At 36.7% G+C, this 24,557-nt stretch overlaps 1 protein-coding gene across 2 annotated transcripts; it reads left to right on the forward strand.

Annotated features, from left to right (window-relative positions):
* The first annotated feature begins 127 nt into the window (after positions 1–127).
* On the forward strand, positions 128–23,280 carry LOC139120457 (phosphoacetylglucosamine mutase-like). 2 transcript variants are annotated; one of them, XM_070684905.1, is made up of 17 exons: positions 128–288; positions 1,039–1,109; positions 1,744–1,873; positions 5,641–5,736; positions 6,133–6,206; positions 6,863–7,008; positions 7,732–7,887; positions 8,404–8,446; positions 11,735–11,859; positions 13,991–14,104; positions 14,995–15,096; positions 15,873–15,928; positions 16,747–16,810; positions 17,238–17,360; positions 17,892–18,013; positions 18,397–18,448; positions 20,976–23,280. In XM_070684905.1, the coding sequence occupies exons 1-17, from the start codon at positions 185–187 to the stop codon at positions 21,069–21,071; spliced, it is 1,674 nt and encodes a 557-aa protein (XP_070541006.1). In that variant the 5' UTR covers positions 128–184; the 3' UTR covers positions 21,072–23,280. The 2 variants fall into 2 exon arrangements, with proteins under 2 accessions (XP_070541006.1, XP_070541007.1); XM_070684906.1 differs by having other exon boundaries at positions 6,863–6,990.
* Positions 23,281–24,557: the final 1,277 nt, after the last annotated feature.

The following is a 24,557-nucleotide window of genomic DNA, read 5'->3' on the forward strand; positions in this document are numbered from 1 at the left end:
AAAGTCGCTCCGATAATGAATTATCAATATTTTTATAAATTTTATGTACTCATCACAAAATAAGGTGATTGTATTGATACTTTTCTGACATTTTTGTAAATTGTCTGAAATAGTGTAATTAATCGTTACTAACTTATGGAGTTATAGCACGCAATGTGGCAGACGTGTATTCACCGGGCAAGCTATGGCAAATGAATGGTCTCCAACTCAAGCCCGTAGGGGCACCGCAAAACACCCCCGAAAAGACGACAAAGTATTTACATACGGAACAGCAGGGTTCCGAGCAAGGTATGGCATAAAAATCGAATAAGCAACACGTGTTAACAGTGACCAAAACGATAGAGCAACTCCGACTTTTATCCATTTATGGTCGCCCCCCCTCTCAGTCAGCTGTCATAAAACGTGAGCCTGTGTGTGTCTGGCAACTTACATGTATTTTTAAAACGCTGCGATTTTCCATCTATTGGGTTCGTCGTGTACCAACTGTTGATAATGTAAATTATACACTTTGTATTCAAAACAATAGCTTATCCATCACAATATCAAAACAAAGACTAGACGAAAAACAAACACTGCATTTAATATGTAAAATAGTAATCAGACAGACCCGGTACACTTTCAGTTCATGATGTATCAGAATATGTGGGGCAATGAAAAGTAATTGGTATATTGAAGTGTGTGTGTATAATAAATTGATGAATTAATATATATATATATATATATATATATATATATATATATATATATATATATATATATATATATATATATATATATATATTACCACAATGTAAATTTCATTCATGTTTTATCAGTGAATGATCATATTTTACCAGAGTGTAATCAGAACTAAGTTTATTTGATTTGTATAATGAGAACAAAACCACCAAATGCTCTCAAAATATGTGCTTTCTATTCATTACTGGAAAAAATGCATGAACAGTCTCATCAATGATCATTGATTTCAAGGAAAACCAGGGTCAAATCCAACAAAAGATATCCACTTCGTAACCAGGTCAACTTTTTGTTCCATTCCAGAGCTGATACTCTTGATCCTGTGCTCTACCGTAGTGGCTTGGTCGCTGTTCTCAGGTCAATGTCCAAGAAAGGTAAATTTCAACTCACAAGATGTAAAATTTCTCAGAAGAATATCAAACTTCAAGATGAATAATTTCGACATATGATAATATATGCAGTTTTTAAGCAAAAGGACATACAAGTGGAGCCAACAGCTTTGAAAGAATACTGTCATATTTTGACATTCTTCAAACTGTTTCAAACTGTGCCTTTTGATTCATGCTTTGTAACTTTGTTCTTGGCTGAATAATGTGAAGACGAAAAATATTTGCTCTCTCTGAACACACTTCAATATCTACTACACATATTATCACTCTTCTACTTTGACCGGTGCAGTATCACCAAAATATGATGGTGAAAGGGTTAAATACACTAGATGTTCGATCGGATTCGAACCCACAACCTACAACACCCAGTCACCTAGTGAAGACATCACAGTCAAAACCACTCAGCCAACTCCCAACCCTTAAAAAAGAGTGGTTCAATAACCTAGCTAAGTTGTAACAATTTTTCTGACTGCGACCCCTCCACACATGCTGTAGAGTTCATGAAACACTCACACTCACATACTCACTATCACACATCGCACACAAACTTTATCAGACCACACTTTCCTTATTTCCTTTCATCTACTAAAGCCTCTTTCATATTCATTTCTGTACATAGCGGCTGTTGGCGTTATGATAACAGCGTCACACAATCCAGAATGTGATAACGGTGTGAAACTGATTGACCCAATGGGTGAGATGCTCCAAGTGTCCTGGGAGAAGTATGTTTCTGACATTGTCAATGTTAGGTAGGTAGGATGTTACCATAGCTGTGTTAGAGAATTATAAGCATTACACATGTCTTTTCTTTATTCTTTTAATATTTGATGTATCACTTTCCCAGTATTACTATAGTTAACTTTACCAGAAGTGGCTACAAGTCCATGGATAAATCATATTAAGCCTTTGAGCACCAAACTCTATTTTTGTCCCCTATATAAAAAATAAACCCCAGTCAATTTTTCTCAGATTTTTGCCAAAATTTTGAGAAAAAACTGTAGCAAATGAAATGTGATGTCCATTTGGTCCAAAATTATCAAAAAATTACAGAAAAATTCATAAAAATTGGGAAAATTTTGCACTAAAATTTTGGCAGGAGAAAATTACCACAGCACTCAAAGGGTTAATATACATGTACATGTATGTTCAACATCTGTATACATCTTACCCTATCCTGAAATTTTGGTATAGCAATGGTATGGTAACAGTGTAGTTGCACTAACACACTGCTGTAAAAGTTTTCAAGGAAAATAAAGCATGAGAATGTGTTTTTCAATAGACATTAAAATCATCATGATAAACGAGATTGTGCTATAATGGTGCTATTCATCAGTAAGTGGTATGATATCCATATGGTATGTATACAAAAGCTTTCAAGTACAGGAAACAGTTTTTGATAAAACTGTAGACTTTCCACTCTCAGAGTACACTTTGCCACATCAGCATTCACATCAGGGTCAACTCTACTTCAACCTGTGAACCTCAAAAAGGGAGATTTCACACTTTCAGTTTTATTCGTACTTAATTGATATACTCAGCTCAATGCAGTACTCATTTGAAACAAGTTCATGTACGGTATGCTAAATCACAAAAGAAACATAGAGTCTATTGAAATAAATATGGTGAATATTTGGTTTGTCGTATTGGTGGAAATAGCTTTCAATATCTGGTATTAGTTTGAAAATTATGAAAGAATTACTTTCTTCACAGTTTCACCACATTGATCACCTAATAGGCACCGCTGCAACAGCTGTGATATCCACTGATCTGCCCTGTCAGCAAAATGGAGAGGTCCTGACACAAGGAAATTCTTTTGAATCAAGAAAACTTATGAATATGATCACATATACAGATAGCAGATTGACTTGAAGAAGCTTTCAGAAATTGCCACATTGACTCAAAGAGATCAGAAAGGCACCCAGCTAGAGGGCACACTTTACGTCTATTTATGACCAACAGAAAGAGTTTCTGAGGAAGTCATACCATCACTCCCATGGGTCTTTATTTCGTAAAAGAAGACACATTTTTGCATGATGTCAAAGTTCTATCATTAACATAGAGTCAATAATACTTTTCTAAAATTAAATTTTCAGAAGATATCATTCATCTGTAAATTCTCCACAAATTATAATATGCATAAAGATTGTACTCTAGATCTAGAAAAAATGGAAACAACACACTGTTTAGTTTGAGGTCTGTGAAAACAAGTTGTAGCAGTGAAAACAAAAAACATATGTATCAGCCAAATTTGTCTTCCCTCCTATCAAACAGCACCACAAGGCATACAGTTGATACATTGTAATAGGCCAATTATTGTGATCAACAGAATTAAATTGCATGCTAATCATTTGATTTAAAGTGGGTGGTTTTATGGTAATGAAATTAGTCTGAAACAGATATCTTTAAAGTATATGATCTATCGTAACCCTTTCACCACCATGGTTTGGCCCAAACCCATCGTAATCAATGGTGATTGTGGACCTGTTTACAGGTAATCCGGGGTAAACAGGTTATCACCAACTGTAGCTGTTGTAAATATCAGTAATGGAATGTAATGGCAGCTTATCAACATATCACATGTGACGACGTTACTATGGTATTTCATCACATACGGGTATTTACATTATTACATGCCTCGTATATCGAACATCGCGCGCTCCATAGGATTCAATGGTAACTCGTCAATGACGTCTCGGGCCTCATAGTCATCACTGGACTGAAAGTGAACCATAACTATTTTCAACTTGAAAATGTTTTGATGTGAAAATGTGGAAATTTCATGTTTTGCATAGGAAATCCGAGTTTAGGAAAATTTTGCGGGAAAAAAATGATAAACCACATAACAGTAGTTTAAATATATCAATGCGCCATTCAATGATAAAAATTGTTCCATTCTTAACAGATTTTCATCTAAGATGGAAATAAAGCATTTGATTATCATTTGCCAATAAACCTAAATATTTTCAATGAAAACTGTGTAAGAGAGGTATGTAATAAAAACATTATAGCCCAAACAAGGGAATATGTACCCTCGGGGCAGGAGACCATTTGCCCTCCTTACGTCGGGCAAATGGTCACCTGCCCTCGGGCACATAGTCCCATGTTTAGGCTATAATATATAATATTGTAAAGGCAAGTCATAAACTGTGTGTTGCCATGGAATATGTAGCACCCACTTCTGAATTTGTTATCAAAGTATATTATAGCATACAACTTTCTTTGCAGTATTTCCCTTGTCTTTTGCTGTGATTGATATATATATATATATATATATATATATATATATATATATATATATATATATATATATAATATATTCAATTTTTTTATTTACATACATGTACTTCTAAATCTTGTGTGTACATACGGCCTAGAGATTAGACTGATTCATTATAGACACAAATCAGTCAAGTTGTTTAGTGTCTGTGCATCATTTTCTTCATTCAAACTGCAAAGAGACAGACTTGTTTTGTATTTGTTAAAAACAAATTGAAAAATATACTAACTAAAAATCAGCTGATTTCAAAATCAGCAATGAAGTTAGGAGGCGATGAATTGATGAGATAATATGTCGTGATGTTTTTGTTTGCTGTTTGTCATAACCAATGTTAACTTCGCAGCATGTGTTCTGATCAATGGCAGAAATACCATAGTATGTTTGTAATATGTTTGTTTTCAAAGCAACTATTCTAGTAATACACAAGTTCAAAATACATTTCACAGAGAATTACTGTACCGGTATTACTTGAAACAGATGATGTGGAACATATGGAAATAGTAATCTTTCGGTCAAGGTCAATATTATTAACCATCTAGTTGCTTTAAAAGGCATCTGTGTAACTGTTAAGACCAAAATTCAAGATCAAAACAATTAACCATAGTGAATGTAATCTGAATATTTCAGAAATGCAACTGTACTCCATATTCATGGTATTTAAGCCTTGGTATGGCTGTTGTACAGATGATATAAAAATGGTGGGAAATTGAAACTTGATGTCATATAAATATTAGTTTCACTTTGTAAATTCAAACTGGCAGTTGTGAATGTAAGGTAGAGTTTGCCCCTGGGACAGATATTTGGACTCTTACCCTTTTGCAATGTTCCTTTGGACTTCCATCCATGGCAACTCATTTTGAAGCTTACGGAGTAAAAGAAAGTTTTCACTGGCTTAGTTTAGTGAAAACCAGGAATTTGATTAACTCTCATAGAGGTAACACAGGGATGGCAGCCATTCAAATTTCAAATATCGGTAAATAGTGGTATTGGGTAATTTGTGGCTTTGGTGCCAAAATTTTCATGGTGTGCCCCTGATTTTTATTCTTGATTTTTGAAGTTTGAGCAAAATTTTAAGCCTTTTATTTTTGAGGGGTGGTCTTTCTTTAATGCCATTTTAGAGGAAAAGTTCCAATGCATGGCATTCATTATACTGTACACAGTAGCTTGAATGAGCTTCCTCAAATTCATCTGCACAGAATGTTAAATTATATTCATGGTCTTTCAAATCTGTTATGACAGGGATGATGAGATTAGTGATGCACTGCAGAAGATCATAGATGAAGAGAAGATTGACACATCCCAAGCCGCATACATCATTACTGGTAGAGATACACGGTAAGGTCAAAGGTCAAAGATAAGGTCCAGGTTCATATATAAAAGCAGAAACTTTTTTTCTATTTCGTACTATTGGGAACTTGCTTGTCAATTTGTAAACACAGATGATGTGGTTTCTTCACATACAAATATATAAGAAAGTAACGCCTCAGAGATTATGCTAGTTATTTAGCCACTGTGAATGTACACTGTAAGATATTAAACGCTGTGCATTCGTAACCGTGTGAGAGATTTCAATCCTCCATCTGAATACATTCAGGACCTCCTGAAAAAAAAAACATATCCAGAAAACAAGACCTGGTATTTCTCCAATCTGTAATACGTGATAGTGTTTTGTGTGATTTCACCACAGTAAACTAGTCTAGCTGAGAGTAATTATTTACCTTCTTATTGTAGACCAAGTAGCTGTAGTCTGTCACAGTCCCTGATTGATGGAGTGGTTGCCATGGGAGCAGAATACAAAGACTACGGTGAGGATTGCAAATGGATACTTGCTATCAGATTAAAGTTAAACTCTTAGCTCAGTGTGAATCAAGCAGTAAACATCTTTCCATACTTTTTCAGTTTTCATGATGCACTCATGTAGGAGTATATGATGTGCAGAATGGAAATATGTGCTGTTGATAATGAGAGATTATCGTTAGAGTTGCATACTGAAACAATACTCATTACATTCTTGAAAAGTGACTATCACCAATATTCTATCAGATCCTTCACATACACCTCAACAACATGAACGGAGACTACATTATTTAGTTAGAATTCAAATTGCTCAGTGATCAAGAGTTTAAGCTTTCATGCTGAAGGTGTTGATTGCTTTGATCATATTAACACTCAAACATTCGTGTAGATAGTCCTTGTAGATTCAGTTTCTGAATTATGTCCAGAGAGTAAGCATTTGTTTACTGGAAACGGCTGACACAAATGTTGTTTCCTGTCATTATTTGCCAGGTCTGGTAATTATTACTGGAAACATAAAAGTTTTCAGTCGACTAATTAAATTTAGTTTTCAGTTTGACTAAATTACAACCACTGAAGAGAAAACATAAGAACCGCACACATCTGTTCCTTCCATTTCCATTTTGATATTACAAAAATAATTCCCTGATGAACAACCCTTTTCCAGGTTTGCTCACCACTCCCCAATTACATTACATGGTGAGATGTCATAACACTGGCGGCCGATATGGTGAACCTTTGGAAGAGGGCTATTACAAGAAACTATCCAAAGCATTTCTTCAACTCCGACAGAAGGTGACGCCAGAATTTCAAGTAACTTTGTCTCAAATAAGTTGTAATTAACCCTGTTGCCTTGCCCATTTCTTTTGACATACATGTACTGTACCACAGGTTTTAGAGACTGTACGGATACTACAATGCTTTCCTATTTGAGATTGGCATTTGATAATTCAACATTGATGTATATATGTTAAATATGTGAGAATCATTTCAAGTATTGCAGTGCATTCATTGGTTTGATTCATTAGACTTTTTTGATAACCACGTTGTTATTTCACCGTAAATATGTCCATTTTGCACACTCTCCAAACCTGTCATTCGTTGTCCCTTGGCATATAGAATACAAATATGGCCCACACTAAATATGGCTGTATGCATCCAGTCATATTAATGTACTTATCTCACATATAACTTTTTTGTCGTGTTTGTTTGGCACTTTAACATGTAACATCCTTGTGCCAAAAAGTACATGTAGGTAGCTACTAAAAAATTTTATTGCCCATTTGAACCTATAAAACATGATTTGGAATCATCTCATAAACGTTTTATCGAACCCAAGCTAGGTTTTTTATTAACTCTAAGAAATTCATCACGACATTTTATTGTTTGGAATTCTACACAAACCCTGTCTAAAAGTATTTTCAGTCCCAAGAGAGAGAAAACCATTTCAGAAATGCATTAATTAATTTCCTTTGCTTGAATTGGCATATACATGTAGTGTAATTATATATATTTATCTGTTATTATACAAAACAGATTCCCATTGGTGAAGGAGGGTATAAGAATGAAATCTTTCTTGATGGAGCCAATGGCGTCGGAGCTTTGAAAGTGCAGCAGCTGCTTAAACATCTTGATGATGCATTGAAGATAACTGTCTGCAATGATGGCTCTCAGGGGAAATTGAATGAAAACGTGAGTAGTTAACAGACACCCAAGTCAAGACAAGCCCCCTTCTTATCCAAGATCGTTGAGAAAAATGAAAACTAGAAAAAAATTAATGTGTTTGTTTTCCTTTATTTACTACTATATGGAGCATGATACTTTGTCAATTTCAATACAAGAGTTCAAATTTCAGTGCCATTCTCCTTGCCTGGATAATCTAAGAAGAGTTACTGTTACCTATTATTCTGTGAACCTTCCTTGTAGCAAAATGTGATGAACATGTGACTTGCATGCTGTCAGTGGGTTGCCTTTTGATAAACCCTTTTGCCATAATGGTTTGGTCCAGTCCCATAGTTATAAATCATGATTGTGGACCTCTTTACATGTAGTCAGGGATGACCAGGTAATAAATGAAACACCAATATCATTCAATTCCAAATTCAGTCTGAACCTGTAAAATTTGTTGGTGTCCTTTTATTGAAATTTTGTGTCAACTTTTAGCTTACAGACTTGATTTGAACTGTTTCATGCCTTTTTATCTTCCAGTGTGGTGCTGACTATGTTAAACTACATCAGGGTGCTCCCAAGGGTAAGTATTTTGGAGTAGCTTGCTTGTAGATGTCCATCAATTGCACAGGACTACAAAACTTATTTTCTTTGACACGCACAGTTGCTCTACTGCCAATACAGCCATGGTTTGCATCCATCATGGCACCAGCTTCAATATTTTACTTCGTCGATCAAGACTTGCAGGTGATAAAGTTGCTGTGATAATATAAATGGTTGCATCTGAATTTAAAATGAAACATCATTTGACAGCAGCTGTCACAACAAAGCTGTGATGTAGTCTGTGAACACAAGTGTCTTACGGTAGAATGCATCTCTGGGACAGATGTTCAAACTCTCAAACTTTTACAATTTTCGTTTTGCCAACCACTTGTTAGGGCTCATCGTGAAGCTTATGGAGTAAAGAAAATTTTTCACTGGCAAAGTTTCATGAAAATCAGGAATTTTATTTCCCTCGTAGAGACATGACAGAGATGGCAGCCATTTTTCGACAACTTGCAATGAAAGCCGTGTCATTTTTGGCCAAGAAATTTAATTCAAAAATGCCCCAAATCGTCTCTTAAATGCCGTAAGAGCCTACATATCAGCTCAGCTGGTAATGTGTGTTTGGTATATACTTCCTGTTATTACTCTTACAAACTTCTACAAAGAAATACTGCAGCAAAATGTTTAGTTCGATGTCACTCACCTCACTGAAATCTCGATTGGAACATTGTGAAACTGAAACAATTGTAGAATTTCTGTTTTCAGCACAATCTTTCCAAACCTGATCAGTCCATGTTGGTACAACCATGTACTTTTTGGTATTCATGTTTCATGAAGATCTGAAAAATCACTTTCATTCACAATCACCCTGCCGACACCCACTGACCATGTGACGACGGCAGAGTGTTAGCAAGACTGGACAGATTTGAACAGAAATAGGAGTAAAATGATCATCATTTGAGAAGAAGACAGGTTGCAACACTGTCACATCTAGCCCATCTGTCTCACAAATACAAATGATAATATCGCTAGCTAAGCTTGTTCAATCAATGTGATATAGCTGGAAATCCCAACCGGAGATTGGGAAAATGCCAGTGGGTAATTTGCTAGCAGCCGGGTCAATACTGTTCAGTGGCCAAACATTTAAGCATGTATCAAATTTTACAAATCTGTTCAATTTACAATTTATCGGGAGGTCAACTATACAAAATAGCTACTTGATTCCTGAGATAGAGTGTACATGGAAACAAGAACAAGAGCGTGTAATATATTCTTTACAAGGCCAGTCACACACCATGATTGGTGACAGTAGGTGTGATTCCCCGGGTTACAATGCCAAGTACGGTACATACACAATAGTGGAGTCGGAGTCACAGAAAGTACTTGACTTCTCTGTTGTTCAGGTTAGTGAAGTGTCGTCATCTGTTGCCATGGAGAAAGAAGGTTTCCAGTGGGTAATTAATAAGTTAGAAACAAATGGAGTGAAGCCAGCTAGTGTAGCAACTGATCGTCATGTTGGTATTCGGAGCCTCATGAAAAAGAAGTACCCTGATGTATCACATCAATTTGATGTGTGGCATTTTGAAAAATCGATTAAAAAAAAGATGGTAGAGAGAGGTAAAAGTAAGAGATGTTCTCAGCTACTTGATTGGGTTAAATCTGTTGGAAACCATTTATGGTATTGTGCAGAGCAGTGTAAAGGCGATAAGGAGGTGTTGGTCGACATGTGGAAGTCGATACTTCAGCATGTGACCAACAAACATTCATGGCGGGGAAATAAATACTTTCACCAGTGTGGTCATGATAAGATACCAAGCAGTAAACAAAAGGTAGAGAAATGGTTGAAAAAAACTTCACCTGCATATCTAGCCCTGAAAGAAATTGTGTAAGATAGGCGTTTGTTGAAAGATATTGCTCAGGTGAATGAATTTTGTCACACCGTTTCTCTTGAGGTTTATCACTCAATGATGACCAAATACGTTCCAAAGCGGCTCGAGATTGACTACAAGCAAATAACTGCCCGCATGCAATTAGCGGCTCTTGACCACAACAACAATGTTGGGTGCAAACAAGCCATTGTAAAGAAAGGAAGACGAAAATCGGGTAGAAGGGGGGAACTGCGGTTCAGAACCGTATATCATAAGGGTAGTGCCAAATGGATTGCTTGTCCAATATTAGAGGAGAAGCGCTATGACTATCTATGTTATACAGAGTACTGAGCAGAAAAATCAAAGGAGAGAAATCATGTGTTGAAGCTGACAAGTGTAAACTACCCAGAAACGTGGCCAAGAAACCACAACCCCAAAAGTCTGAGTTAGTTAAAAACCACATGTGTCGATTTGGGGAGATTTAGAAAAGAAAGTGTCAGGGTTAGACTTGCAGGGTAATTGATTTACACAGTGACACACATTTGGAGCTACACTGACAAATTTGAAAGGAATATGATTTTCGTCATCAGACTCAGAGCTGGAAGAGTCACTTTCCAAACTCTGACCGCTGCCACTTTCTGAAGATGTCGGCCTTGGATCGTCGATTGATCATTCGGGTTCGAAGTTGTAGCCGATGATCTTCGCCATTATGTTTTTCCGTCGAGTGCTGAGACTTGCGGACCGCGCGTCTGTTTATTACCTAGCACAGCTGTAAGTAACCTCGCTTTGAACTCGCTATGTACCAGACGACGCGCGTCGATGAACAAGTTTGATACGTCACTTCCGGTTTACATTCGTTCTTCTTGTGGCCACTGCGTAATATGCGCAGGTGAAAGTGAATGAAACCAATGCTATTTTGTTTATTTTTCACTGAATAACGACCAGATTACCTTGAAAAGGTAGGGTAAATTTCCCCTTTAACACAAAAGATGGACACATTAACTGCATTGGCACAAACATAGAATAAGATGCTCTAGGGTGTTTATTGGATTTCAATCAAACTAGGTGACTTTAAAACTCAAAGTTTAATGTGTATGCTGAAAATGTAACATTGACAAAGGAAATAGTCAAGGCACAACCCAGACAAAAAGATGTAAGTTTCAGGTGATAGTCTTTAAGTCCGATAAAAACCTCATACTTAGGCTCAGGCTTTATCCTATACTAACTGACTTTAATTTTAGTTTACATGTACCGGTATGTATATTTTGTGCCCTAGACATCTCCAAATACTTCCAACAACAAACACACAAACACATACTCACACATACACACATTCTATGTACACTGTAGATACAAATCAGACACACACACACACACTCACAGAGCTAGTACAGTAATATATACCGGTATGTAGGAAAACCCATGAGTATTAAAAGGTTGCTGTATCTCTCTGGCAGGTTTAATTCCTGAAGCTGGTGCTAAGTGCATTTCATTTGATGGCGATGCTGACCGAATTTTGTATTTCTACAAGGATGGGAATGGGAAGTTTCAACTGCTTGATGGCGATAAAATAGCCACCTTGGTATGTACTCCATTTCTTATTTCTTACTTTGCATGGTATGTAGTTGAAGGTCAAGTCGATAAAAATCATGTTAACAGTTATGGTTTTTTTTGGGGGGGGGCATCAAATATTCAAATCTTTGTTAAAATGCAATGTATGTGAGACATTGCCTCATTTGTTTTAACCAACTTGACCTTACGATGGAATATGACCTTGGCAAGATAAGGGATAAGAGTTTGAAAGTTGGAAACTTATCAGAGGTGTAACCCTTCACCCCTGATATCAAGTAAACAGGTCCACACTCTCCATTTGTAGCAATGGGTTTAGGCCAGACTATGATAGTGAAATGGTGAATGGGCATAGTCATCACTTCAGCATGTGTAAGATGTGAATCTATGCCAACCATTTGTATGATGGAAATTTTCATAATGCAAAAGTTTGGAAAGACATTTCCGAAGCTGTTTTCAGAAACATTCATAATGCTAATGACTTACTTTACTGTTCAAAGTGGCTAACTTCTACGAAGTAATTCATTTGTGATGAAAATAACTCACAGAATTTGAGAGAGAGCACGGTATGCACAAACATCCATCTTGTTGCTCTATTTTTACATGAACTGCTTTATTGCTGCAAGAGGTGGATTTTCAAATATTGTCGTCAAAAGTACACAGGGTTAACTCTGATTTCCCTCTATTGCAAGTCAAATTTTTCCAACACACTGACTCTGATCAGAAACCATCAATGGCCTGAGTGCAAAAACCTTTTTTCTTTGACAGAAAAATATTGAGACATGCGATAGAGAAGCCCTGTACCATTGAAATCCATCTTGATATCATTACGGTAGCATATGGCTTTTGTGAATGACTAAGTATGCTACATCCGGGTCATAATTGTGTGTCCCTTTGTCTGCATGTCCTTCAGTGTTCAGACAACACTTAGTATAGCGTGTGGAAGATCTGTGTTCTTTTGAATAGTGGCTGTGTAGATGCAAGAATATTTCATCATGTCATTTACAAACTGCAAAAAATGGCACTGGTTTTCCTTGATGACATGTTCAAGGTTGATGTTGTCTCATCATGCTTGCCTATTTAGCTGAAACCTGAACAACCCTGTCATCATAAGCCCAATTTCACAATTACAGGAATCAATCGTGCATCATGTAATTTTTTTCCTATCAACAAAGCTTCAAACTAAAAAGGGGTAAAGGCATGTTTTTAAAGATAAAATCATCTAAATGAGACTTAAAATTATCATTGGAATGAAAGATCAATTCTGGATGCATCCTATTGGATGTGGAAATGTGGTGGCGATTGATACAAAATATGGTTAATGAAAATGAAGTGGTGATTGACACAAGTTAGTAGTAGCACTGTAGCTACAGTCTCTTGAAGAACTTGTTCTCATCCTGTTATTATCTTCGAAGCTCACAATATGTTACAGTTTAATAGAAAGTTCATGACAGTGAAGTTCGGTATACCGGTATGTACTGCTTTTGAAAAATCAATGAAAGTGACTATGTTAATTCAGCCTTTCTCTTCAGTGCAAATCAGGTTTCACCACAAGGGGATTTTTTGTTTTAGGGTGGGCCATCCCTCAATTGTTTTTGAGCAACCTATCCATATGTTAATAACTACACAAAAGAATATCTTTGCATTATAAAAGTATGCAGATTATGTTTTGTAGTGTAAATTGTCAATCCATCGGTTTTTGCAAGATGTGGAGAACACTGAAATCGTAGTCAAGTTACAGGTTATTCAAATTCAAATCAATAAATTGATCACAGTTTAACAAAAATGTTGAAAAATGGGTAAGTTTTGGCGCTTTTATGCAACAGTTGTACACAAGTATCGGCAGGCAACTTGTATAGTGTTAGCTATTCAACTGCATATTTGATGAGGAGATTTGTGTTTCAGGAAATTATCACCTGTCACGTGGCAAAATGCTGAAAATCGGAAAGAAATCAATTTTTCAAAGTTTTCTTCAATTTTTGTTTGACGTGCATGTCTGAAGTTGAAAGCAATCCTAACTGTATGCATGCCTGTGTTTACATCCTCTTCTGTAAGATTGGTGACAACTACTGTGTATACAATGTGATCATGTTTATTTGTTTGTATGCCTACCATGTTCTTTTCTCCATGGTATTTTACCCCAGATTGCATCTTTTATAAAGGAACTAGTGTCTGAAGTTGGCCTTAGTCTTAATTTAGGTGTTGTACAGACAGCGTATGCTAATGGAAGCTCTACTCGGTACTTAGAAGACGAGATGGTTAGTATAAACATCATGCATTTATTGAATTCTTAAGACAAATCATAAATTTTGTTGAAGAACAGGATATTTATTCTAGAAATAATGAATCATTTAATTGTCATACTTACTTTAAATTTGCAAGAGGTACGTTATTAACAAAAGGAAGGTGTGATTTGCGTTGAAGAATAATTCGGTAAATTCTCGATCAGATTCACACACAGAACATGTACCTGTTCACTGAGCAAAGACATCAGTTGTCAAAAGTGCTTGACTGAATCACCACGATTTTCAGTCTCCTTCCATATGTTTTGGCTCATAAATTTTATCCACATGTATGTCAGTAAATTATGGAGCTTTATCTAGTTAGAAAAGCTTCCACATGTTTCTACCACAGATGATTATGTTTTTTGGAATCAAGCAGTTTCACCATATTGAACTGTCTGATGCATCCAGGCACCCTGTCTGCTTGTTTTTCCCCAACTAACTTACAAGTTCTGACTCTCGCACAGAACTTGATACATACATGAATAACCTAGTGTGATTACATTTATATCTGTCACAGAGGATACAGTACCACAAACACTTGTCATACCCCAGTACAGTGTCATCTTTCCTCGAGTCAACTACACTGTATACGGTTTTAAGCCCATATGGTGAATCTGTTAAAACGAACAGACATGCATGTAAGGTGTTCGCTGAATTAAGTGGCATTAAGTCAGAGTGATCATATTTCCTTGACTAAAACATTTCAAAGGATATGCAGACAATCCCTGGTGTTCTGAGCTATTCATAAATAGCTAAATATTCAAGTATTAAATGTAAATTTTCGATACTTAGAGATAGATATTCAAGTATCAAATGCAAAGTTTCTGCACCGTAAGAACTCAAATGTTTTTTCCATTTTACAGAAAGTTCCAGTGGCCTGTGTACCTACTGGAGTCAAACATTTACACAGAAAAGCAGAAGAATTTGATGTTGGTATTTACTTTGAAGCCAATGGACACGGAACAGTGAGTCTCAATGCATTTCCATATGTTGATATCTCCCTTTCAAACTCACCATACACAATGTCTAGCTTCATTGGTTGTAACTTTTTATGTGTTTGCTTATGGTAGGAGAAAAATGAAAATATCAAAAGATAGAGTTATTTGCCCGTTATTTGCACAATATACAATGGTAGAAGATATCCTCTCTTATTCTGTTCCGTATTTTCATATAAATTGCCAACTCTATACCGGTAGATCTATCAATTTTTCTTTTCAATATAATACAGAAATAGCTTTGTAAACAAAAGCTGTGCTGGTGTCTCACCATATTGCAGCAAAGTGGCATTTTATTTTAGTAGTAGACTCTCTCATAGCCCTTGGTTCAGTGTACAGTTTCTAATTCAACAGTCTTGCTAGGCCAACCCCCATGTCGAGCCAGGTGATTTTGAATGACAATAAAAAATGTTTTGCTTAAATGGACAGGCTATTACTGTATCATTTCAATTTTCCATCGCTGGAAGTCCAGCTGATGTTGGATTGTATTAGATTCATAGTGAAGGCCAATGCTTTACTTTTAACCCTCGATCACCATGTGTTCATACAATGAACAGTGGTTTAATTTGACCACGTTCACTTCACAAAAGTGTAATGGTGACTTGACCAAATGAAATACCAGGGTAAGATTATAAAGTAATGTTGATAACAATGTCACTCTTAAGGAAGTCATCCTCTGTAATACCAGTCATCTTGAAGATAAGTTTACGATTGCTTCACTGAGTTCATTTAATTTTGTATCTCAGGTACTTTTTAGCCAAGATGCTGAGGAGAAGATTAGGGCTGCTTCCAAGGATGGCAGGTAAGAATGAACTTTTTGAATAATTTACATCTGACTTCACTGAAGATTAAAAAAAGTCTTCCGAATTCCATCTTCTAAACATTGCACGGTGTCGGGTCTTACACAAATAACATTGTTTAGGAGCTAACTGTAAAACGATAGTGGTTGAAAATGGTTTTGAAATATTAATGGTATCTTTTCTTGTTTTTGATGAAGAAGTTACGATCAGACTGATTAATAAGGTTGGATGCATTTTGTCTGTTTGACCATCTACCTACCCATCAACAGCACTCACTTTATGCAAAAAGCTTTGTGCTTCAAACTTTACCTGGAGATCATACCTGCACGTGTGCAAAAGATTTGTTTTGTTACATGATCCAGCAAAGCCTCTCAATTTGTTCATATTCAGAGAAAGTCTGATTAGGTAAAATTCTCACATCTCGGTCCTCTTGTTTTATTTTCCATTTTGATTGCAGGACTCTGATGTATTTTGTCAGAAATACGTGAACGTTAAATTAAACTTTGACATGCTGAAAAAAGTTTCCCTTCGTAGATTTCTTTCAAAGTTTATTTGAGGATGGCATATGTGTGATTTCTTTAATGTTGAAAATCAGTTTGACCTTACCAACCAAGTAGTGTTTGAATTTTTTAGCCCATCACCTGCGGTGCTGTAGCCAAAATGGTCACCAGTATTCTTCTTAAGAACAGGAAAATGATTTCTAGAGCCTGTGTACTGTAGTTTTACAATACTGTCCACTAAATAAAGTGAAATACACTTTCTTTGTACACATTCATGTTTGAACAAGTGTGATAAAATATGCCTTCTTTCCTCTAAACAGTCTTTCTTCAGAAAAACGACTTGCAGCAGAAAGTCTGAGCAGTTTGATCGACCTTACCAACCAGGTCAGAGTTAAATTTTATCATGCCATTTTCCAAAATGCATCATCCAAAATGGTGGCTAGAGCAGCAAAAGCTGCATGCAAGAAATTGCAGTACTTGCTGCACAAACTTATGTTTTTGTGTCATACTTAGCAGAGGATAGTGGCAAAGACAAAATAAAATGCTGTTGAAACTTCACAAACGCTGTTCGGTTTGTTCATTCATTGCATCTGTCAAAGATCATGCCATTGAACATGCATTTGATTCAGTTTTTAACGGTTTTGACTAATTTTTTATGTCATAGACCTTGCACGTTTATCATATAAACATCACTGAACTAATTTCACAATGCACCAGACAACTGATTTCATTAGCGTTTTCCCCACTAACAGTTCCATAGGTAATTAGTGAAGTTTTTGTAACTGGTCAATATTGCTGTCTGTCCTTACAGACTGTCGGTGATGCACTGGCTGACATGCTACTGGTGGAGACAATCCTCTTTGCACGTCACTGGGATGTCAGTGACTGGAACTCTGCGTACACCGACCTGCCAAACAGACAGCTCAAAGTCAAGGTGATTTCCACAGCAATATAATTGCTTCTTCACTCTGTTACAGCTTTGAGGAAGTTGTTGTCATATTTTCAGGAAAAGTCACATATGTAGGGGTACAGGTGTCGTGTTGCAGCTAAACTTGTGTTGGTAGTCTTCTATGTGAAACCATTTGTATGAAGTGATCCTGATTTTTGAATATGTGCAACAAAACAAAACAGAGGAGGAAAATGACAGTAAACACATATGTAATACGGGTAATAGTGATCACAAGAAATGATCTGATTTAGTACTTCAATTTTGTCGGTACGGAAGTTTGTTTGACTGATATGTACTGTTTTTGGTTTTGACATTGTTGTCTTGGCGTTCTGATTGTTTTTATGTCTCTTTTGATCTGCCTGTCAGATGTTAATTTTAAAATTTTTCCCACAGCTGCCCTTGCAATAACACATGGTTATTTCAAAAGTAATGGACGATACATCAAGTGAAATATACATATCAGGATCATCTATCACTGTGTGTCTAACAGTGAGCCATTGTCTCTCTGTGTTTTAGGTGAAAGACCGGACCATCATCCACACCACAGATGCAGAGAGACGCACCACATCACCAGCTGGACTCCAAGACGCCATCGATGAGTTGGTTAAGAAGTACACAAAGGCAAGATCTTTTGTTAGGTAAGAATACCCCCAGACCAATTCAAACTTTCTCTTCCTCAACTACTGTATATACTCTAGGCTGAGAGACAAAATCATAGTGAGTTAACAGACAATAGTTGGCCTTTGACATCCGTCTATTTTTCTCTCTATCCACATTAACAAATGTAACTCTTGGAAGTATTTTGTTTTAACCTTATAACCACCTTTATATAATGCCAGAAATTTCCAGCGCCATAATGAATCACTGTATACATTGAGTGCTGGAAAATTCCTGTGAAATCCTATGTGTGTTCTCACTATGTTTGATACATAGGGTAACAAGGGCTTGAGATTAGGGAACGTAACATTTAAATGGAAGTCATGGATGCTTGAGCGTTAACAGTCTTCAATTTTGTCTGTAGACCGTCAGGAACAGAAGATATCGTACGCGTGTATGCAGAAGCCGATACACAGGTGAGATTTGCCAACCTTCTGTGACTGAATCCTTCAAAAATAAAACAGATCATGCATAACCATGCATTATGTACTGTGGATCAGAAGACAAGAATCACGGGTCTTAAGATATCTGTAACTGATAAGCACAGGCAGTCTTTGTTAGTCCCCACGGACACCGTCCGGGGGGACTTATAGGTTTGGTCGTGTCCATGCGTGTGTGCGTCCGTGCGTGCGTGCGTGCGTGCGTGTGTGCGTCCGTGCGTGCGTCTGTCCCTTCACGCAGATATCTCAGAGATGCAAGGAGCGATTTCATTCAAACTTGGTACAAGAATTACTTCATATGTCATACAGATGCACGTCAATTTGTTTTGTGATATGATCCAATATGGCCGCCAGGCAGCCATGTTATTACGATTTTTTCATGTACAGAGCCATAACTCAGACACGTTTCAACCGTTTTTATTCAAAGTTAGTACAAGGACATTGACCAATGTCATAGATATGTACGTCAATTTGTTTTGTGATATGATCCAATATGGCCGCCAAGCGGCCATTTTCTAACGATTTTTTCATGTACAGAGCCATAACTCAGACATATTTCAACCGATTTTATTCAAAGTTGGTACAAGGACATTGACCAATGTCATAGATATGCACGTCAATTTGTTTTGTGATGCGATCCAATATGGCCGAAAGGCGGCCATTTTGTAACGATTTTTTCATGTACAGAACCATAAGTCAGGCATATCTCAACCGATTTTATTCAAAGTTGGTACAAGGACATTGAACAATGTCATAGATATGCACGTCAATTTGTTTTGTGATACGATCCAATATGGCCACCAGGCGGCCATTTTGTAACGATTTTTTCATGTACAGAGCCATAACTCAGGCATATCTCAACCGATTTTATTCAAAGTTGGTACAAGGACATTGAACAATGTCATAGATATGCACGTCAATTTGTTTTGTGATACAATCCAATATGGCCGCCAGGCAGCCATTTTCTAACGATTTTTTCATGTACAGAGCCATAAGTCAGGCATATCTCAACCGATTTTATTCAAAGTTGGTACAAGGACATTGAACAATGTCATACATATGTACGTCAATTTGTTTTATGATATGATCCAATATGGCTGCATGGCAGCCATATTGGTTACAATTTTTTCGTGTCCTTAGCCAAAACTTGGGCACGTCTCAACTGATTTTATTCACCGATTTTATTTAAACTTAGTACAGGGACATCGACCTATGTCATACATATGCACATTGATTTGTTTTGTGATACAATCCAATATGGCCGCCGTGTGGCCATTTTTTCCGATTTTTTCATGTCCAGAACCATAACTCAGACATGTATCAAACAAATTTATTCAAAGTTGGTACAAGGACATTGACTTATTTATACATATGTATATATGTTGTAAACACTGCATCAAACTTTATGAAATATGGTACAAGTGATAATCTGTTAAGTGTTAGGATTATATGCAAAAATGTTTTGCAACATCCTGTTGATTAATTCCTAGTAGACTCATTTTATGAACTTTAGGATGGTGGCCTACTTTGGTTTTATGTTTGAATCACCATAGAACTCATTCTTGGCCATTGAGTGCCATCTGTATCAAAGTATTTTATCACAGACCTAATTAATGAAGAGGACTCTATCCTCTCTGAGGACATGTAATCAAAGTACCCATTAACAAGTGGGGACTGTGTCATCAACGATGACTTGTTCATGATGACATGCACATCAAAATGTTGGGTGACTGCTTACGGTTTCAGTTACTTCTGACCGTACATATCATTGACTTGTGCAATGCATTCACTATTATACATCTACCATAGAGAACAATGGAATTTTGCATGTGCTAAAAAGCTGTATGGAACACCAATTTTGTAAAATTCACCATTTCCTGGCATCCCCCACTAGACTGCATATGCAGTGCATTCTGTGGCTTCATCAGCACGTTCACTGTTGAACAGTTTTGGGGGGACCAATAGGATGATTGCATGAGTATGTCAGGTGTTCGATATGTGTAGTGCAAAGGCTATTCAGAAGAGTGTAGAAGATAGCGTTCCATACTCGCTATAAATCGGAAGAAAAATGGTTGAACTTGCATTAAAAGGGTCAATACCTGGGCCGTTTGATGCTAAATTAAATGTAAAATGTATAATAATAATAAAAAAAGTTTAGTATGTAAATACCACAAAGGATGCACTAGAATATTGGCACTGCGCATCGCCCTCCGTGATACACTGTGCCAATGTCCACAATGGTGTGGTGAGTGACAACTCCGTAAGTAAGTTTGCTGGAATCGAGTTGGGTTTGAACATGTGGGTAGTTGATGTGTGTCCTGTTGACTGGTGTCTTATAAAAGACAGTCTATTCAATTATGTTATGGCCCATTTGCCCTCCCTGCTATAAATGCATCAATCTGCTTGCCTTTTGGCTGCTTTTGTTTGTAAGCCCTGCTGTCAGTTGAAGTGTTTTGATTGTAAAAATTCAATTCTCTGCCATTCCATGTTCCCCCCTTTCTAGGAGAACACAGACATGCTAGCCTATGAAGTCAGCCTGAAAGTTTTCCAGCTGGCGCAGGGAATCGGAGACCCACCGCAACCCCCAGCCGGAAAATGAAACTAGTGCAATACATACATATCATTAAAACATAACCAAGTGGAAGAGAAGTTTGTGAGTGACCCTAACATGTTAAGCTGCCCAGAAAAGTTTATCATTTCCAGCCTACAGGAGAAGAAAAATTAGAAAAAAATAACCCCAAAAAAGAAGACATTCGTCGTCATTAGATATTTTCTTGTATTTTTAACATATGCTCAATTTTGTGTGCTGTTTCTTGTGAATGTGCTCACCCAAAAGGAATATTACTGATGAGTTCAGCTATCAAAGTGTTTAATTGCATAGATGGTTTTATTTCTATATACGTTTATGCCTCATACTCATAAATTATATTATTGGATATTTTGTATAATCGTCTCAAATGATGCAGTTGCAGTCACCGTAATGCTGTTTTCATATCGAAGATCATTTTGTAATTTCTGTAGAGTTTATGGAAATGTTTTTGTCACTGCAAATTTTCATGCAATGTTGAATCGGTGAAACGGATATAAAAAATCACAGCTGTCCAAGAAGACAACAGCTGTTGTACATTTTATGTGAAACGATAGAAATTTTACATTAGGGGAAGGCTGCATTAACTTGCATGGTACCTGAAACCCGAGTCCTTGCCTACCCAACTCGGGTGACAAACAGAAGACTTTTAATCCCCAAGGTGTGAATGTTCCATTGTTATGTTTATCTAATCCAGCTGATGCCATTGTAGTGCCATTGTAGGAAAGGCAGGTGTGTGAAATTGATCCTCTAGGGAAGTCGGGTATTCCTAAGTTAATGGAGCTTTCCCGTAATGAGAGACTGGATGATGCTCATAACTCGTAAGTCCTCCATGCAGTAAGGTTTTTATGTCGTAATACAGTAATGCATGGGTGCCATATTTTGCCATTACTTATGAAGCAGGAGAACATAAGGTCTTCTGATCACAATCAGTACTTCCATCACGAGGAAACAGATGGTGAACCCATAAGGTGAAAGAAGTGTAGGCAGTCTGCAACCTGTTCACCCCTAATTCCCTGTTAACAGGTCCGTAATCCCCATCGATAACAATGGGGTTGGGTCAAACCATGGTGGTGAAAGGGTTATTAAATAACGTTCACTTTTCTGAATAGTTTGCAGTGACAATTTCAATTCCTTTCCAACCAGTACCCTAGGTAGACATGTGTTCCTTTCCATAATCAATCAGTTGGGATCACTGTCTCTTCGCAAAGTTTTTCAAAAAAAAACCTAAATGGATTTCGTTTTGGGAGTTTTTTCAAGATACAGGCAATTGTAGTCAGATTTTTAATTTGTTAGTCACACGAAGAATCCATGAAATGCTTGCGCTTAAAGGGTCATGCTTGTAACTTGGATGCTACTTAACCCTTCACCCCCAGTTCCCTGTGTACAGGTCCAACTTAACCATAGAAAACAATGGATTTGGGACAAACCATAGTGGTGAAAGGGTTAAAGATCATGTATAGAATTAATTAGCTGTTGCCAACTTTCACTCCTGTAAAAACTTACCAATCATTCACAAATACAGGATACACTGTCACTGGCAAAACCAAGATATAGCAATGTAAGGGCTTTGCAGGCAGTCAATGCATTTCAAAATGAAAGTCCATACCTTTATTTCTGTCACATTATTTCATGACTTTGCTAAGTGAAGTAGATGAAATGGCCTTCAGAAGGCAGAGACAGATCCCTAAATGATAGTTTTCCTGTACGTCAAACTTTTCAAAGCAGTTACCTGGTATTACCTGTACTTATCATCAAATTATTATTTAATTCCGTCAGAATGTAGTAAGTTTACATTGAAAGCGCCAGTAGCCATAACTTTTGGTGTGTTTTCACGATTTTTTGAATTTTTTTAATGTCAACCCCAGTACCTTGTTCTGCCCCCCCAAAGCATGTTTAGATACCCAGTATTCAGCTTGTCAACTCAGTTCTGTGCATGTAAAAACTGTATTACCATGTAGAAACTGTATTATTATCGTTGACTAGTGAATTCTGCTCAAGACCAAAATTCAAATGTAATCAATACCAGTGCATTTTCCATGTACAGGCGCTACGTCAACAAGATAAATAACGCAACATGCATTAGGGAGCAGAACAAGAAATTAACATGCAAAACAAAAACTATGAAATGTAAAAGTTACTTTTCCTGGCCCTTGTAATGATTGATGCCTTTCAGAACTCTCATTTTACATTTTTATGCTTTACCTCTTTCTCCGTGTTCTTTCCCAAAGAGTGTGCTCAATTTGTGACAATTTTTAGATTATATTACCGTATAAAAGGTTATGTGATTTAAGGAAAAATACACCTTGACACTTCAGTATTGAACTTTTTTACCAGTGCTTTCCTTGATAGGAGAACTACCGTTACATGAGAAGTACAAAGGTCATAGGTCATCATGCAGATTTTTACATGGAGAAATAAATGATCTGAAATTTACAAATTCTTGATAATTCTTTGTGGCATCTGAAATATTGAACTCTTTTAAAGTTGCATCATCTGTTTTGGTCATTAGAATAATGTTGATACCCACCTGTTTTCAGATTTGTGAAAGTCTGAAAAATACATTTTTTTTGGCAACTTACTTGAATTCTGAGTGACTCAGAAGGCAGTTTTAGAATCGTTTCTATTTTTGGTACCTTCCCTTCCATACAAATAAAAAATGAGGATAAGGATATTTTGAAAATTGTCTCGGAGTCATAGGGCCTTGTTGTACACAGATGTTCTTTTCATTGAAAGATGGTATATTGTGCAGGGTCAAAGTTAACCCTTTATCTGCCAGACAGTATCACTTCCCCATCAGCCAACTCAGTGAAAAGCAGTATTGAGCCTAAACCATACGTATTTCCACCCATTTGGCTTGGTCTGTTCCAACAGTATTTTTAAAGTCAATAAAAATCATGTTATTGTCCAGCTTCATACATGGCAGGTTTCAATCCATCAACTGTATCAGCTTCCACCATGTTTACCAAAGTTTTATTTTTCCAAACAATTCATATAAGTGCTAAGATTTGTGTTAACGTCATTCTTAAATGTGGTACAACAGTCAATTGTAATACAAAAGTAAAGCAAGCAAATAAATGGAAACTACCGGTACTTAATGACAGTGTTTGATGTTCTTACAGATGGCCTTCTCAATCATGAAAGTACATCTAGACTTTTCTATGTAAAGATATATAGACAACCAAAGTCATCAATTTGTATAATGTCAAATTTATGTTTTCATGTGAAATGTATAAGTTTTGTAGAAAGTGTAACAATCAGATGAAAACTTTGCTTTACTGTTTGCCAAGCCACTGCCAAGGTGAAGGTCTTTACTTCCAACTTTCAGCCGCAGCATCCATTTTAGACTGAACTTTTTGGATTATCTGGTGTGTAATTTGAGACAGCATTCTTGACCAAAGATATAAAAGACATGAGATCACATCAAATTTCCAAGTCTTTTTTTCCAAAGTTGTATCTGATTATTTGTAGTCTTCAATCATAAGTCAGAATGAAGGG

Source organism: Ptychodera flava, chromosome 20 (assembly GCF_041260155.1).
Source record: "Ptychodera flava strain L36383 chromosome 20, AS_Pfla_20210202, whole genome shotgun sequence".
NCBI classification, from domain to species: domain Eukaryota; kingdom Metazoa; phylum Hemichordata; class Enteropneusta; family Ptychoderidae; genus Ptychodera; species Ptychodera flava.

Bases quoted from the DNA above. Each gene is read 5' to 3' on its own strand.
- LOC139120457 (XM_070684905.1), top strand. From the start codon at position 185: ATGGCAAATGAATGGTCTCCAACTCAAGCCCGTAGGGGCACCGCAAAA. The intron at 1,110-1,743 runs GTAAATTTCAAC...TTCTGTACATAG, and splicing joins CAGGTCAATGTCCAAGAAAG to CGGCTGTTGGCGTTATGATA. The intron at 7,888-8,403 runs GTGAGTAGTTAA...TTTATCTTCCAG, and splicing joins AGGGGAAATTGAATGAAAAC to TGTGGTGCTGACTATGTTAA.